Source organism: Pituophis catenifer, unplaced genomic scaffold, assembly GCF_029215685.1.
Source record: "Pituophis catenifer annectens isolate HBS135680 unplaced genomic scaffold, rPitCat1.0.hap2 SCAF_6, whole genome shotgun sequence".
NCBI classification, from domain to species: domain Eukaryota; kingdom Metazoa; phylum Chordata; class Lepidosauria; order Squamata; family Colubridae; genus Pituophis; species Pituophis catenifer.
The window spans coordinates 90,890,814-90,907,351 of record NW_027256886.1 but is presented as its reverse complement, the minus strand read 5'-3'; the positions used below and the strand labels follow the sequence as shown (position 1 = coordinate 90,907,351).

General features: G+C 43.6%; 1 protein-coding gene across 3 annotated transcripts in view; it reads left to right on the top strand.

Moving 5' to 3' along the window:
* Window positions 1-7,599, top strand: part of ADK (adenosine kinase) — a 261,824-nt gene extending 254,225 nt beyond the window's left edge. For all 3 annotated transcript variants that reach the window (XM_070945416.1, XM_070945415.1, XM_070945417.1), the window contains one exon: window positions 6,633-7,599. In XM_070945416.1, the coding sequence (XP_070801517.1) occupies window positions 6,633-6,757 (125 nt within the window). In that variant the 3' untranslated portion in view covers window positions 6,758-7,599. The remainder of the gene's footprint in view (window positions 1-6,632) is intronic.
* Window positions 7,600-16,538: the final 8,939 nt, after the last annotated feature.

Genomic DNA, 16,538 nt, shown 5'->3' with positions numbered 1-16,538 from the left:
GTCCAAAACACTGAGATTTTTGTGGCATTTTCTCCCCTGGAGTATTTTTTTTTTCCCCTGCCTGGCCATTTCTGCCCATTTTCATCTCTTTGGCGCTTGAATGTTTTCCATTGAAGGCAACTATCTTCTGTATACATTCCTAAATCTTTAGGAACTTATATAGGTAGTCCTCAATTTACAACCATTCGTTTAGTGACCATTTGAAGTTACAATGGCACTGAAAAAAAAGTGTTTTATGACAGTTCTTCACGCTTAGGACAGTTGCAGCATCCCCAGGGTCACGTGATCAAAACTCAAGACGCTTGTCAACTGGCAAGTATTTATGACGGATCACGTGATCTGCTTTTGTGGCCTTCTGACAAGCAAAGTCAACGAGGAAGCCAAATTGACTTAACAGCCCTGTTGCTAATTTAACAACTGCCGTGATTCACTTAACAGCTGTGGCAAGGAAGGTCATAAAATGTGGCAAAACTCACTTGGTAACTGTCTTGCTTAGCAAACAGGAATTCCGGGCTTAATTGTGGCCATAAATCAAGGACTACCTGTATATGACTACCTATTTATGGAATTCAAAAAAAAAAAAAGTTTGCTATCCATCAGCCACCCAGTAACAACTTTCCAGATGACCTACACGATACATGAAATCTAATTTTAAGCAATCGTATGGAACGGTAAAGACAAACCGTATTTCTTCCCATTGTTTGGCGTTTCTTGGAGCTGGAGAAAACCAAACTTTCAATCATCAGAAGCCATTTGCTTTCATGAGAACAAAATCTGAACCCTTCAACCTGTGCTAAATCTGCCAACGTTTCTTTAGTCGGCGAGTTGACAAAACTCCACCTGAATAATAAGAACTTCCAAAACTGCTTCCCTTTTTTATATTAAAGTGAAATTGCCTGGCGTCCTTGTACATTTCTTCTGAAACGATGACATTAATTACCGAAAACTCCGAATGTTCTTAACGTGCATGTCGTGATGATACCTTGCTGTTTTGGCTTCATCAAACATTTCATCTCTTTGATAGTGAGACTCAAACTGATAGTTACAAAATTAGAACTCGGGGCATCTCCAGGCTAATCCCACCAAAGTTGGTGGATCATACCAGTTGTCAAAATTCTAAGAACATCATCGCTAAAGTGTGAGAAGAAAATTACGTTTCTTAATTGTTCACGATTCTAAGCATCTAATTAAAATATACGAGGAACAATCATAGATCTGGGAAAGACTTGTCAAGGAATTCATAATCTGTTTTAAAACGAGGACCAGGTTGCAGATTGAGGGTTGCATTTTAAAAAAGAAGATGAAACCAATGGGCCCATAACAAAGAGATATTTGATCCGGTATCTTAAAGATCTTATTAAATTAATGAAATGCAATCTAATTGGATACCTCTCCCTATCGTTAACATTTTTTGCTCCTATTTGGGGTCAGTTGAATTATCTAGCGCTGGGAAGCAGAATTCATCTGCCATATTGTAGTCATGGGACTTGAGTGGTGCAGTGGCCTAGAGTTGGAGCTTTCGCCTCACAATCAGGAGGCTGTGAGTTCGATCCTAGGTAGCAGCAGGGCACAATGAGTAAATACCAGCTGCGAACTCTGTATTGGTGACAGGAAGGGCATCCGGCCAGTAAACACTCAGCTCCATTCAGTTGCTCCGACTCCACCCCGATGCAAGGGATTACGGGGTCATTAAAAGACACCTCCCCCAAAAAAACTGTAGTCATGGGACTTACCATATGAGTCTCAGCCATATCTCTTCAGTTACGGTTGGTATTCTATATGGGTTTAAATTCATCCTTGGAAGCCTTTGGCGTTGAGCCATCCTAATTTCTATCCTTTGTTGATTCTGCAAGTTCCTTGGCTTCGTTTCTCTTTCTATCATCCAAGCAAACTTTGTCCTTTCCCTACAATTAGGTGTTACTTTAAGACCCTTTTGCGCAGGTCTATGTTGATCATCCTTTAAAAAATTGTCTACTAGCTGAGTATATATACTACCGTATTTTTTGGAGTATAAGACGCACCTACCTTTTTTGGTGAGGAAAAGAAGAAAAAGAAATCTCCCTCTGCCTCTGCTTCCCAGCAATTTTGCCTCGTTGCAGCAAACAGTAAACAGCCTGCTTTACTTTCATTTTCATTTTCAGCATAGCTCGATTAGCACAAGGAAAAAAAAAATCTGCTCCAGCAACCTCTTTGCAGCAAGCAGCAGAGCCCTGCGCAAAAGAGCTGAGAGCAAATCAGCTGAGAGTTGGGAGGCCGATCCAATCAACTTGTGCTAATTAGGCTGTGCTGAAGCTGAAAGGAGCTGTTTTTGCTTCCTGCAAGGAGGTAACTGCTGGGAGGCAGAGGCCAAAGGGTGGGGCCCAGTCGGTAGGTGGGGCTACCAATGGTGGGATTCAGCCAGTTCGCACCACTTCGGGAGAACCAGTTGTTAACTTTCTGAGCAGTTTGGTGAACTGGTTGTTGGAAGAAATCATTAGGGCTGAGAACCGGTTGTTAAATTATTTGAATCCCACCACTGGGGGCTACATTCGGTGTATAAGACGCACCTAAATTTTCACCCCCTTTTAGGGGGGGGAAAGGTGTGTCTTATACTCCGAAAAATATGGTAAATAGGATAGTCATAAAATATATATCATCCCCACTGAAAGAAAATTCCATGGTTTGGAGGGAAAATCATTCGGTGTAAAAGACGCACCTAAATTTTCACCCCCTTTTGGGGGGGGGGAAGGTGTGTCTTATACTCCAAAAAATACGGTAATATTGGTACCTCAGTACGCATCATTAATTGGTTCCGGGAGGCGCGATGAGTACCAAACAATTTTTTCCCATAAAGGAATAATGTAGTGAGTAACAAGGCAGCCGACACCAACAAGCACTAGCTTGTGCGTTGTGTACCAAACAATGAGTACTGTGACAAAATTTTTGTGTCAAAATGCGTTGAATACCAAATTCGACGTGTTTCAAAGTATTTGAGTACAAAATTAGCACTCTATTATTATCTTATTCTACTGCACTAAAAAAGATTTGGAAGTCAATGCTGTTGTTGTTTTTTTTTCCTTTTCCTCTACACCTTCTCTTCCCTTTTCCCTCCTCTACTTTCCCATCATTTTCATTTGTATTTTGTATTATAATAAACTAATAAAAATCTTTTTTTAAAAAAAATTGTCCACTAGCTTTGAGATAAGGAGCATGATTTCATGTCACGTTTTACCCACGGACTTTCTAGTTTCATCTTTGTTATCTTTTGGTATTCATTTACATTTCTATCATATCAAAAAAAAAAAAAATAACAGCTTTGCAGTGGCTTTTATGATGTTTTTAGAAGTTTAAATTTTCTCGAAGCACCATTAAGGAGGGTTTTTTAATTTGAGTTGCCTCAAAGAGAAGTGATAAAATGAAGGGAACAATCCGGATTATGGTATTATCCACTCCAAATATGGAATTTTTAAACAGGGCATGGTTGTACAATGTTACTTGGGAAATAGATGGCAAAAGTGCCTTAGATCTGCCTGGGGAATTCTGGGAGTTGAAGTCCACATGGCTTAAAGCATCCTTAGATTACTTCTGAAGCAAAGCTTTGCTCTGACTAGAATAGGAACAGTTGAGCCTAATTCTGATCGTGTCAGAAATAATAAGATATAACGAAACTACTGAAATATATTCTGAGGAGGTTTGAAAATACAACGAGGGGACAGATGTATGCTAATTTATTTCTTCTGATTGGACTTAACTCTTTTGGCCAAAACTTACTGTTAATATAAGGAAGAGAAACCAGGAGCCCTGATGGTGCAGTGGTTAGAATCAGTGGTGAAATCCAATTTTTTTTTACTACCGGTTCTGTGGGCGTGGCTTGGTGGGCGTGCTGTGGCTTGGTGGGCGTGGCAGGGGAAGGATACTGCAAAATCTCCATTCCCACTCCACTCCAGGGGAAGAATACTGCAAAATCCCCATTCCCTCCCCACTCCTGGGGGAAGGATACTGCAAAATATTCCCTTGTTACTTCCCACTTGGATTACTGCAATTCCCTCTACATGGGCCTGCCCCTGAGATGCACCCGGAGACTCCAGCTGATCCAGAATGCAGCCGCACGGGTCGTTACTCACATATAACACCACTCCTGCGTGAGCTGCATTGGTTACCAGTGGTTCTCCGGGTCCACTTCAAGGTGCTAGTTCTCAGCTATAAGGCCCTACATGACTTAGGTCCAGGATATTTGCAGGACCTTCTCCTGCCTGCCTCTCACCGTCCTGTTCGCTCACATAGGGTCGCTCTCCTCAGGGTTCCGACGGCGAGCCAATGTCGTCTTGCTGTGCCCAGGGGTAGGACGTTCTCTGTGGGTGCTCCCACCCTCTGGAATGAATTACCCCCCCCCCCCCCGAGCTCTGGACGGCTCCTGATCTCCGTTCCTTCCATCGGGACCTGAAGACTTGGCTGTTCAAACAAATAGGCTGACTCTGATTCCGGGTTTTATTATTTACTATTAATTAGTTATTTGGTTTAAAAGGAGCCTGGATAGCTCTGCAGACAAAGGCACTGTAATTTAACACCAGCTGTCTGCAATTAAAGTAAGTTCGAATCTTGCCAGGCTCAAGGTTGACTCAGCCTTCCATCCTTTCTAAGGTAGGTGAAATGAGGACCCAGTTTGTGGGGGCAATAAGCTGACTTTGTATAAAATATACAAAAGTATGAAGGCTATTGCTTAATGCACTGTAAGCCGCCCTGAGTCTCCAGAGAAGGGCGGCATATAAATCAAATTTAAAAAAAATGGGATTTTATTGTACTTGTTTCTTAACTTGTGTTCGCCGCCCTGAGTCCTTCGGGAGACTGGCGGTAAATAAATAATTAATAAATAAATAAATAAATAAATAAATAAATAAATAAATAAATAAATAAATAAATAAATAAATAATAAATATAAAATAAAATAAAATAAAATAAATAAATAAAATCCCTATTTCCACCCCGCTCTGTTGCCAGCCAGAGGTGGTATTTGCCAGTTCTCCCAACTGCTCAAAATTTCTGCTACCGGTTCTCCAGAACCTGCTGGATTTCACCCCTGGTTTGAATGCAGTATTGCAGGCTAACTCTGCCCACTGCCAAGATTGACTCAGCCTTCCATCCTTCCTTCCGAGGTCGGTAATATGAGGACCCAGATTGTTGGAGGCAGTAAACCTCTTAGAGAGGGCTGTAAAGCACTGTGAAATGCTATCTTGGAAGATTGGTTTTATTTTTAAATTGTGCAGTCTAAGAACAGACGTACTTAGCAGTCAGTCACTGTGTGGGTTCTTTTGGCTTCAAACACATTTCATCATTGGTCCATCTAAGAAACCTATTCAGGTGTTGTTAGCCCCACAGAAGTTACTTTATCCCATTCTGCAGCATTTTTAGCCAAGGGTATTAAAATACAATATAACGGCAGAGTAGATCATCATAGTAAAGAAGTCATCAATAAACAGGAAAAGATGGCTTGGCTCCATGAGACATCTGCCTTTTAGAAATAGTGGGGGGGGGGGGAATTTGGTGCTCTTTGTTGTATGCTTACAGACGTTTCATTACCAAACTAGGTAACATCATCAGGGCAAGTGAATGGGGGGTTTTCTCCCTGTTTATATACAGTAATTTTGTAGAGGTGTGGTTAAGATGAGCAGGGATTAACACCAGACAAATCAACCAGAAAACAATACCCTAATCAAGGAACTACCAAGGGGAAAATCTCACACACACACACACACACACACACACACACACACACACACACAAACCAACACTGGCAAGGCTCTATATAAACAGAGCTCAAACTCCACACTCTCTAGCATTGATGATGTTGTCTACTAGGGTAATGAAAAGTCTGCCAGCAAACCACCAAACTCGGACAGCACCAAGGACTCCACCGTTCAATCCTGAGCTACAAATAATCTCTTCTGTTGGCGTTTCTTTATTATATTAAACAGAACATTTGCATTTAAGACATAATAGAAATGCCTGCGGAACAAGACTTCTGGAATTCTTCCTCAACCTTTGACCAGCAGTGGCCATAGGAAGAAGTGTGTGTACAGTTGTGTAGAAGTGTGTACTGCAGAGGTCTTCAAACATGGTAGCTTTTAAGACTTGTGGACTTCAACTCCCAGAAATCTCCAGCCAGCATAGCTGGCTGGAGTTGAAGTCCACAAGTTGAAGTCCACAAGTCTGGGAGTTGAAGTCCACAAGTCTTAAAGCTGCCATGTTTGGGGACCCCTGGTGTACTGGGAAACACCAGATGAGCTGCTTGTGCTCTTTACACTCTGGGGTAGGAAGACACTAGCAAAAGGAAAGGCCAAATTAAAAAATGGACCCATCTCTGCCAGGGAAAGCTGGGTAGCTCAGAAAGTCCCCCAGTTACTCCATTCTAATCTGGCTGGCCACATTACCCAAAGCCTGTGTATGTGGCCAACACGCAGAGATGCACCATAAGGAGAAAGCAAATTAGGCAGACACACGAAAAAAGCTGTCCCTGCCCGCTGGTGGCAAAGAGGTTGGAAGAATCCCAGAAGCCATGCTCTGCAGACTTCCCCTCCCTGGTCATCAGGTGTGCTCAGCTTTTTATGTGTGTGTGTTGTTGTTTTTTTTCTCCTCCCTTTCATCTTGTCCTTCAGGCTTCCTGTCTCAGTTGGTCTATGAGCGGCCGTTGACTGAGTGTATCCGGGCCGGGCACTACGCTGCCAGTGTGATCATCAAGCGTTCCGGTTGCACCTTCCCGGAGAAACCTGACTTCAAATGATACTGACAAGCTGAGAGCTCAACAGGAAATTCTGCCTACTTCCTGTCCCACCCGTGACCCTGCACTGGCGTTTCTGTACTTCTGTTCATTTGGACCTTGGACATCTCTCTTGGATGCCCTTCTGCCCCCATCATCATCATCCTCATCATTTCAGACTGCAAGATCACCCAGGGTGCAGTTTCTGGTGCCCTGTACATCTCACAGAGAAAGAGAGAGAGAGATCTCAAGGGAATGCCAAAATCCTTCTGGTATCCAATGAAGTTTGGCCGACGCTGCTCGCCTCGGCCAAAAGAGAATTCAATTGGGAAATAAGTAGACTAACGGTACAAGCCTAAGGGTTGGGCCTTGATCCCTGGTGTAGTTTACTTACCTTCCCAGCTGAATCCTGGTCCTCTTGCAGTAATGAGGAATACAATCATGATTTCCGGGGTGATCCAAGATTGTATGATCTGGGGTAGGAAATTGGGTACGGATTCCTCAGATGAGAGGTAGGACTTTCATTCTTCATGTTAACTTGGATTTCGGCTCAGGAATCTCATTTTCCCAGAACAGGATCTGGATGTTATGATAAGCAAAGCCCATAATAGATATGGGCCACTTACGAACCCGTGGCAACATCTCAAAAAAGTATAAATGTATTATGTGTAAACCGAGTACAGAAAATTCATGCAGGTTATTTCTTTGGGACATGCCAAAATGTTTTATTTCAACGCACAGTTTTAAGACAATAAGGTACGTCAAATAATGGAAAGATCTTTATTTGTATTACAGTATTCAAGCAACGCATTCTCCAAAGTAATTTACTATGTAATTTGATACTGATAAATAAAGGAATTGTGATACAGGCGTTCTCTGGGGTTTTTAATGCTGCGACGAGATTCTGTTGCAGTAAATAGACTCTCATAAGAGTAAGTGGGAAGACTATTTGCACTGCAATTCATCAGTGATGCTGATAAAAAATACATAATTTAGAAAGGAGGAAAAAGTATTTAATTAACCCAAACCTATAACCTTTGCCACTATTAGTTTAATAGTCAGGGCATAAAAACAATACTGGTGATATTGATCCAGTAATGAAAATCTAGTGGTGGTTCACAGGATATTGAAATAAAATGGACTTCAGTTGGTAGCCAGCAGAATTTCAGAAATTTCCATCAGCCAGACAGAACCTCAGAGAAACTGGATATGGATCATTATTTTATGGCAAAACTTTCCTATTAGCCATGTAGGAAAAAGTTGGTTACTTGAAATTTTACATTTCAGCATACAATGTAAACCAGTGGTGGTTAATGTAATAAAATGTATTTTCGTAGCTTTGGACAGCCAAGCATCAGTGAGTCTGTCACACACACACCCCATTACATCTGTTCTCCTTTTTGTTCACCCAACTAGTTGAGTTCATCTCGCCTCTCTTGTGCCGTGGGTAAAAAAAGACCCTCAGGATTTCAGTTTTGAAATGGCAAAATAATACTGCCCAACAGAGGTGTGTAACTGTTCACTCTGCAGGGACAGCAATTAATGGAAGCCCTCCCTCTTCACAAAGAAGCCAAAAGAAAAGTTTGCCCTTGGTTATTCACATGTCACTGAACTGACACAAAGGATCAGACATCGGTTGTGGCACTGGAGATGGCCAATTTCTCAAGCTGAATGAAAAGTCGAGAGATCAGAATAGCAATTGGGGGGCGTCCTTCCAGCTCCTGGATCCCAAGTGGAAAGACAGCTTCTCCAAACTCTTCTTAACGTCGCTCTTTTTTTTTTTTTTTTTTTAATTTGATTTATATGCCGCCCTTCTCCGGAGACTCAGGGCGGCTTACAGTGCGTTAAGCTCTTCTCCCGGTTACTGGAGTGAGACGGTAAATAGCCATCGGCTGCCAATGCTGCTGAACAATCAACTTTCTTGGAGAGAACATGAGTAGGAAAAGCAAAGCCATCTAGAACCCTGCAAATCACAGATACACTGTGGCTGTGGGCACAAGTCATTGCCCAGGCTGGTGGGTGGCTGACCTGCACTGCCTTTCCAAACAACTTGAGGGGGGCTGTGGTGTCCACTGTGCTAAGTTTCGCATACTTGAGAATTGTGATTGTCTGTGTGTGCGTCAGGAGACAGGTGGTAGATATATTTTTTTTAATTTGATTTATATGCTGCCCTTCTCCGGAGTCTCAGGGCGGCTTACAATGCGCTAAGCAATAGCCTTCATCCTTTTTTGTATATTTATACAAAGTCAGCTTATTGCTCCCACAACTGGGTCCTCAATTTACTTACCTTACAAAGGATGGAAGGCTGAGTGAACCTTGAGCCTGGCAAGATTCGAACCTGTAGTAATTGCAGGCAGCTGGTCTTAATAACAGGGTGCTTTAGACCACTGTACTACCAAGGCTCCTAGATACAGGAAATGTAGATACATTTCCTGCGGCACTAAGACATCACATCTCTTCTTTTGCAACCCTCCTTGTTAACTTGGAATATAGAGGGAGAAAGGGACTTCCTTATTTATGGCCTAGAAATGTAGCAAAATGCGCTTTGAAGTATTTATATTAAATGCCGTTTTTTTTAAGTGGGGCAAAATTAGGTAAATTAAAAATTTGATAAATCATAGCAGCTCGTTTAAATGCATGGCATTAAGCAGGAATGGGAATTTTCACCCACAGTTCTAATCTAATTGTGCAGAACAATCTAGGGCTTTTTTTTTTTTTCTGGTTGCACTTTGTATTTATTGCTGTTTTTTCGTAATGCACATTCCAACCTCCAAAAAAAAAAAAAAAAGGGTTGTCAGAGAAGATGCACATCAGTTGGACTCTTCCCCATCATGCTTCTTCGCTAGGAAGACTGTCAGGTGCAAGCAACCAGATCCATACGTGATCAGTACTTTATTGCTTTCTACCTATAATACAAGAACCTCCCCGGACTCCTTGCCTTCCCTTGGGAACAAACGGATAAGGTTTCATGGAACTTGGGGGGTGGGTGGGATCAGGTGCAAGTCTCTTGCAGCTCTGCAAGCAGCGGTGGATTTCGGATGATCTTACTACCAGTTCACCATGAGCACATGTCCGGTTTGTGTGCATGCCTGCGCACATGCACCTAGCCTTAAAAATGTGCCTAAATAGGATGGCATAGAGCTGGGGCGAGGGAGCGGGCCCACCCACAAGATTTCCGCTACTGGATCGGTCCGAACCGGCTGAATACCACCTCTGTCTGCAAGGACTCATGACTACTTTCCCGCTTGATCCCTCTTCCTTGTTCCTGACAGTTTCCCAACAAAAACCCTGGTCATCTCTTACAGCTTCGAGTAGCAGGTCCTTTCCCCTCTTGGAAAAGGCATAGATAGACCTGAAGAAGCTGCCTCATGCATCCTCTGGTAGAGAAGACCAAGCTGGCCTCGGTTGGTTTCCCAACACAGACCTTACCTGCCAAGGGAGTGGCCTGCTGAATGAGGTTGCTCTGTGTAGGTGCCCACAAGAATAGCAATAATACTTAAGACTTATATACCGCTTTACAGTGCTTTACAGCCCTCTCTAAGCGGTTTACAGAGTCAGCATATTTGGGTCCTCATTTTACCAGCCTCGGAAAAATGGAAAGCTGAGGCAATAGCAGTAGCACTTAGACTTATATGCCGCTTTCCAGTGTTTTCCTCTCTAAGTGGTTTACAGAATCAGCCTCTTGCCCCCGACAATCTGGGCCCTCATTTTACCCACCTGGGAAGGATGGAAGGCTGAGTCAACTTTGAACCTGGTGAGATTCGAACTGCCTGTCAGGCAGCCGGCAGGCAGCAGAAGTAGCCTGCAGTACTGCACTCTAACCACTGCGCCACCGTGGCTCATTGATTTCCTTCCCATCATTTAGCAGCTGTCTGTTACCTCAAGTCAGCATCTTTATCCTGAGGTAAAATATGTGCCGTTTTTTCCATTGTTGGAGCAGAATAGCCTCAAGACTAAGCAGAACATGCATTGTCTTCCTGTGGAAAGTTGAAACAGGGATTTAGGATCATTGGACAGCAGTGGGTCTCCAGGTGCTGGACTTCCAACTCTCATAATCCTCATTTATTGCTCATCCTATCTGGGGAGGAAGGGAATATGGTCCAGTAACTACTGGGGGTTGAATGTAGGGAACCAGTGGTTTAGAAAATAGGATTAAATAAAGCAAAGAAAGATTAGTCCACCAGCGGCTAATAGTGATGACAACTATCTGTCTGCTCCAGAATCCTGCACCGAGGAGTAATTAGTAGCGAGCAGCAACAGAAAATAGCTGTTGCCTTTTAATCTCCCTGGCTGGGGACTCTGGGACTAGAAAGACGGATTAAATGAACCTTAGCCTGATCCTACAGGGATCTTCTTATCTTCTTATATATGCATGAGTTTGTGGATTTTAATCCTGAAGTGTTGTCTTGGCGGAGAGGAAACCTTTGAAATAAATTTGGGGTGGGGGCCATGCTGGTTTGCAGCAGTCAAAGTTCAATCCTTGCCCTTTTTTTCCTAACAAAATAATACCATTTTCTCTTTTGCCGAGACTTTCTGGCCTCTACTAGTGAGAATTCCTGAAAGGTTTTCAGCAGAGGACCTTAATGCATTTCAGAGTCCACAAATGGCTACTAAAGCCTTAATTTGATTAAGATGGGTTAGGACAGGAGTCAGCAACCTGCGGCTCCGGAGCCTCATGCGGCTCTTTGGGCCCTCTGCTGTGGCTCCCTGTTGGGCGATCCCACCACTGGCTGGCCCCACCCCTCACCCTCCCCTCCCAGTCACTCCTCGCCTGGCCTGAGAAGGTAAGGGCGACGGCAGGAGATAGAGAAGCAGCCAGGGCAGAGACAGAGAGATACAGAGTGAGGGAGAGAGAGAGAGAGAAAGAGGGAGGGAGGGAGGGAGGGGAGAGAGATATGTCAAAAGGGTTTTGTGGTTCCCAGTGTTTTTTAACAACTCGTTCTCTGTCCTAATGACCGGCTGGGTAGGCGTGGCTAGAGGTGAGTCATGTGACTGGTGGAAGTGAGTGACATTGAGTTGGCCACGCCCACCCAGGTTTTGTGGCTCCTGGTGTTTTCTTTTCTGTGGGAAACGGGTCCAAATGGCTCTTTGAGTGCTTAAGGTTGCAGACCCCTGGGTTAGGAAATGAAACTCATTCAGAGTTATATATGGCTGTACATCTCCTTGGTAAGGATTCTTCCAATCCTTCGGTGCTGCAGGACAAAAGCAGAAGATGCACCAACCGACGAAGTCCAGGAAATGCAGAATTCAAGAAATGGGGTGAGATGTTGCATCGGTGGCTGTTCGGTTGCTTCTGTTGTCATTCAGAACTTCAGATATGAACATAGAAGGATGTCTGATGAGTCTTCTGATCTTTTGCTTGGATGACATCATCCCGAAGTCTTGTGTCAGGACTTCTCTACATTTTGATTCTGGGATGGAAGAACAGGGAAGGGAGCCTTGCAGGATAAAGCTGCAAAAATGATGGGAGCGTGCAAGATTCGGTTCGGTTTTGAACATAGAACCATAGGGCTGGAAGGCACCTCAGAGGTCTTCTAGTCCACCCTCTACTCAAGGCAGGAGATCTTATACCATCCTGGTCAAATGGTTCTCTACTCTATTTTGGAAAACCTCCAATGATGGAACAACCACAATGCCAGGAGACATGCCATTCCATTGATTAATTGCTCTCACTGTCAGAAAATTACTGTCAGTGTGAGGAAATTTCTTCTTACTTCTAAGTTGGATCTCTCTTTGAAAAGCTTCCATCCATTATTTCTTGTCTTATCCTCTGGTGCTTTGGAACAGGGGTCTCCAACCTTGACAACTTTAAGACTTGTGGACTTCAACTCCCAGAATTCCTCAGCCAGCAAAGCTGGCTGAGGAATTCTGGGAGTTGAAGTCCACAAGTCTTAAAGTTGCCAAGGTTGGAGACCCCTGCTTTGAAGGATCAGTCAACCCCCTGTTCTTTGTGACAGCCTTTCAAATATTGGAAGACCATTTCTGTGTCTTCCATTAATAGCTGAATGAAACTGGACTGAATTAGGAAGTTCAGGTCTCGGATGATTTCAAGGCATTGTCTTAACAGAGAAAGGAATCGAAGATATTGCAGATATTGTAATCAATCAAAAAGGGGACAATGAAGAAAATGAAACAATATGAGCGACATGGGATTGGGGGGGAAATCACAGTGGAAAACAGACCACGAAGAAACACTTGTTAAAAAGAGGATATAATTAACAGTAGCACTTTCATTGGCCGCTTTAATGACGAAGAGCAAGACCAACTTAGAGTGAATGGTGACGGCTGGCAAAATCAAAAACTGGGAATTTGTGGAGGTTAGGTTTGTCCTATTTATTTATTTAATTATTTAATTATTTAATTATTTAATTATTTAATTATTTAATTATTTAATTATTTAATTATTTAATTATTTAATTATTTAATTATTTAATTATTTAATTTATTAGTCATATTTCTATGCCACCCACTCTCCGAGGACTCTGGGCAGCTTACACCAAAGACAGTATACTAAATAGCATATTGCCCCCAACAATCTGGGTCCTCATTTTACCCACCTCGGAAGGATGGAAGGCTGAGTCAACCTGAGCCGGTGAGATTTGATCCGCTGATCTGCTGAATTAGTAGTCAGGTGAAGTAGCTGCAGTACTGCACCCTAACCACTGCGCCACCTCGGCTCTTTCTCCTGTCTTCCCAGGTCCGGTGGACGCTTCATCACAGTAACCCAGGACATCTCGCTTGAATGTAGACTGCAGAAGGCCTGAGGTGAGGGGTTGGGAAGTTGGCTGTGAGGGACGCTCAGGCCTAGTTTAGGAGACGCTCAACCTTTCCTGGTGATGAGTTGGTGAGTGTATCTTTGGCATCAGGAAAGGGTGTTTTTTGTTCGATTTGGTTTGTTTTTTTTTTTGCAACACTGGGGTGTTCTAAATCCTGTTCTAAATGTCTCTGCAAACCAGTTTAATTGATTTAAGACCCACGGTGGCGCAGTGGTTAGAATGCGGTACTGCAGGCTACTTCTGCCGACTGCCAGCTGCCCAGAAGTTTGGCAGTTCAAATCAAACCAGGCTCAAGGTTGACTCAGCCTTCCATCCATCCGAGGTGGGTAAAATGAGGAGCCAGATTGTTGGAGGCAATAGGCCGACTCTGTAAACTGCTTAGAGGGGGCTGTAATGCAGTGATGCACGGTCACTCATGCCCTGGTTACCTCTCGCTTGGATTACTGCAACTCCCTCTACATGGGGCTGCCCTTGAGGTGCACCTGGAGGCTCTAGCTGGTCCAGAATGCGGCCGCGCGGGTTGTTACGGGAGCTCCTTGTTTACTCCTGTGTAACACCACTCCTGCGCGAGCTGCACTGGCTACCGGTGGTCCTCCAGATCCACTTCAAGCCAGTAAAGCCCTACATGGTTTAGGTCCGGGGTATTTGCAGGACCATCTCCTGCCTGCTTCCCACCGTCCTGTCCGCTCCCATAGGGTTGCTCTCCTCAGGGTACCATCAACCAGGCAATGCCATCTGGCGACGCCCAGGGGTAGGGCGTTCTCCATGGGCACCCCTACCCTCTGGAACGAACTACCCACCGAGCTCCGGACAGCCCCGGATCTCTGCTCCTTCCGTCGAGGCCTGAAGACTTGGTTATTCCAACAAATGGGCTGATTCTGATCCTTGGGTTTTTATTATTTATTATTTTAATCTGGTTTTAGTGGGTTTTTTATTATTGTATGTTTTTAATCTGTGTTCGCTGCCCTGAGTCCTTCGGGAGAAGGGCGGCATATAAATTCTGTAAAATAAAATAAATAAATAAATAAATAAAAGCACTGTGAAGCGGTATATAAGTCTAAGTGCTATGGCTATTGCTATTTAATCAGATCAGTGCTGTTCCTTGCTTAACCAGTAGCAAAGTGACGATGCCATTCTGTATCTTCCCCACATTACATTATATATGGGGGGGGAGGGAGAAAGAGAGAAAAGAGTGCTGAAACCAGAAAGGTGGTGATAGCAACAAGACAATCAAATCCTTCAGAGATTCCTGGGTTAATGCAGTGATGAAATCCAAATTTTTCTACTACCAGTTCTGTGGGCGTGGCTTGGTGGGCATGGCAGGGGAAGGATACTGCAAAATCTCCCATCCCACCCCACTCCAGGGGAAGGATACTGCAAAATCCCCATTCCCACCCGACTCCTGGGGGAAGGATATTGCAAAATCTCCATTCCCACCCCACTCAGGGGCCAGCCAGAGGTAGTATTTGCCGGTTCTCCGAACTACTCAAAATTTCCGCTACCAGTTCTCCAGAACCTGTCAGAACCTGCTGGATTTCACCCCTGGGTTAATGGGATTATGGCTGAATCTTGAGGAGAAAAACCAAAGTAGGACAGGCATGCGTGCAACCAGAAGGACACGCAACAGTCATCTCTGCCCAAACATCTGGAGAGGATGGTAGCCTCAGAGCTACAGTCTCGTAGAGGTGCCACAATAATACCTTCCGCCACATTCTTTAGTTGTTGCTTCATTTTTTTTTTAATTGAGACGTACAGAAGCTCAGAAACGCTTACATTTCAATCCCCTGTGGACCTGCCTGTCAGTTACTAAGCTTTTGATATCTTTATCTGGAAACCTAAATATATGTATGGTTCATTCCAGACAGCTACTATCTGCTTTTGACCAGTCAAAGTCTCTGCTCCTTGTTTCTCTAACAGTTGGCTAAGAAATTGATCCCGAATTTCCATTGTTGACTGTTTTACGGTGTTTACTTTGCATTTTCAAAAAAGAAGAATTTTGGCTGTTTGGGGGAAGGACCAGTTGCCTTGCTGCCAAGGGAGAACCTTTCAAAACTGTTTTTTTTTTTTCATTGATAAAACCATAAAATAGGGAGCTAGAGTCGAAAAGGTCATTATGGTAGCCATAGTACAGCTGAAGCCCCATCCTTTTTCCACATTCATGGCCCGGTCAACCCATAAAAAATGGGTGGTACTTTGATGGCACAGCCCCGCCCATCAAGTTTGTTTTTGAGAATCCTGCCTGATATCTCTGAATAAAACTTTGTTCTAAATCACGGGTGACAAACTGGCGGCCTGCGGACCAGATGTGTCACACGCAGGCAACACCCACCCCAGCTCCGCAAAGGAAAAAAAGTTGTGATACGTCACGTGACTCAATCGAGTTTGACACCCGTGTTCACAACTGTCTTTGATCCATGTTATTTTTTTAAGTTACTGATCTATTTTTTTTTCCTTGGTAAAAGAATAATTGTGAACTACAGCCTCAATTAAAACCATACTTGAGATTAATATTTAATAATTACTGGGCATAAAGCAATTGTTAAGCGATCTATAATTTATTTTGATCCATCTTTTAACAGTGTTTCATCCTAGTATATTCTACCTTACAAGAAAATTTTAAAGATTAAAAAAGGATGATTTCATATGCTTTATCCCAGGGTTAAAATGCTACTGGGATACTGCGCATATGCAGAGGGAAAAAAACACATTAGTTCCTGGTTAAAACCTGCGCATGCGCAGAGAGTAAAAAACATTACTTCCTGGTTAAAACCAGGAAGTAATGACACCCAGGCGGGTGGGCAGAGCCTCGCGCCACCATCACTACCAGTTCTCCGAACCACCTGCCACAATTGCTACCGAATCACCTGATCCGGTCCGAACCAGGAGCATTTCACCCCTGTGTCAGGTTTGGATGTCGTCTCAAATAAAATAAATTGCATTTCCAAACAGATAGTCTTTGAAGAAATCTTTCATGTTATTAAGCACGACAACCTGTCCCCGATTGTGGCGTAGCCAACTCTGACTTCCTG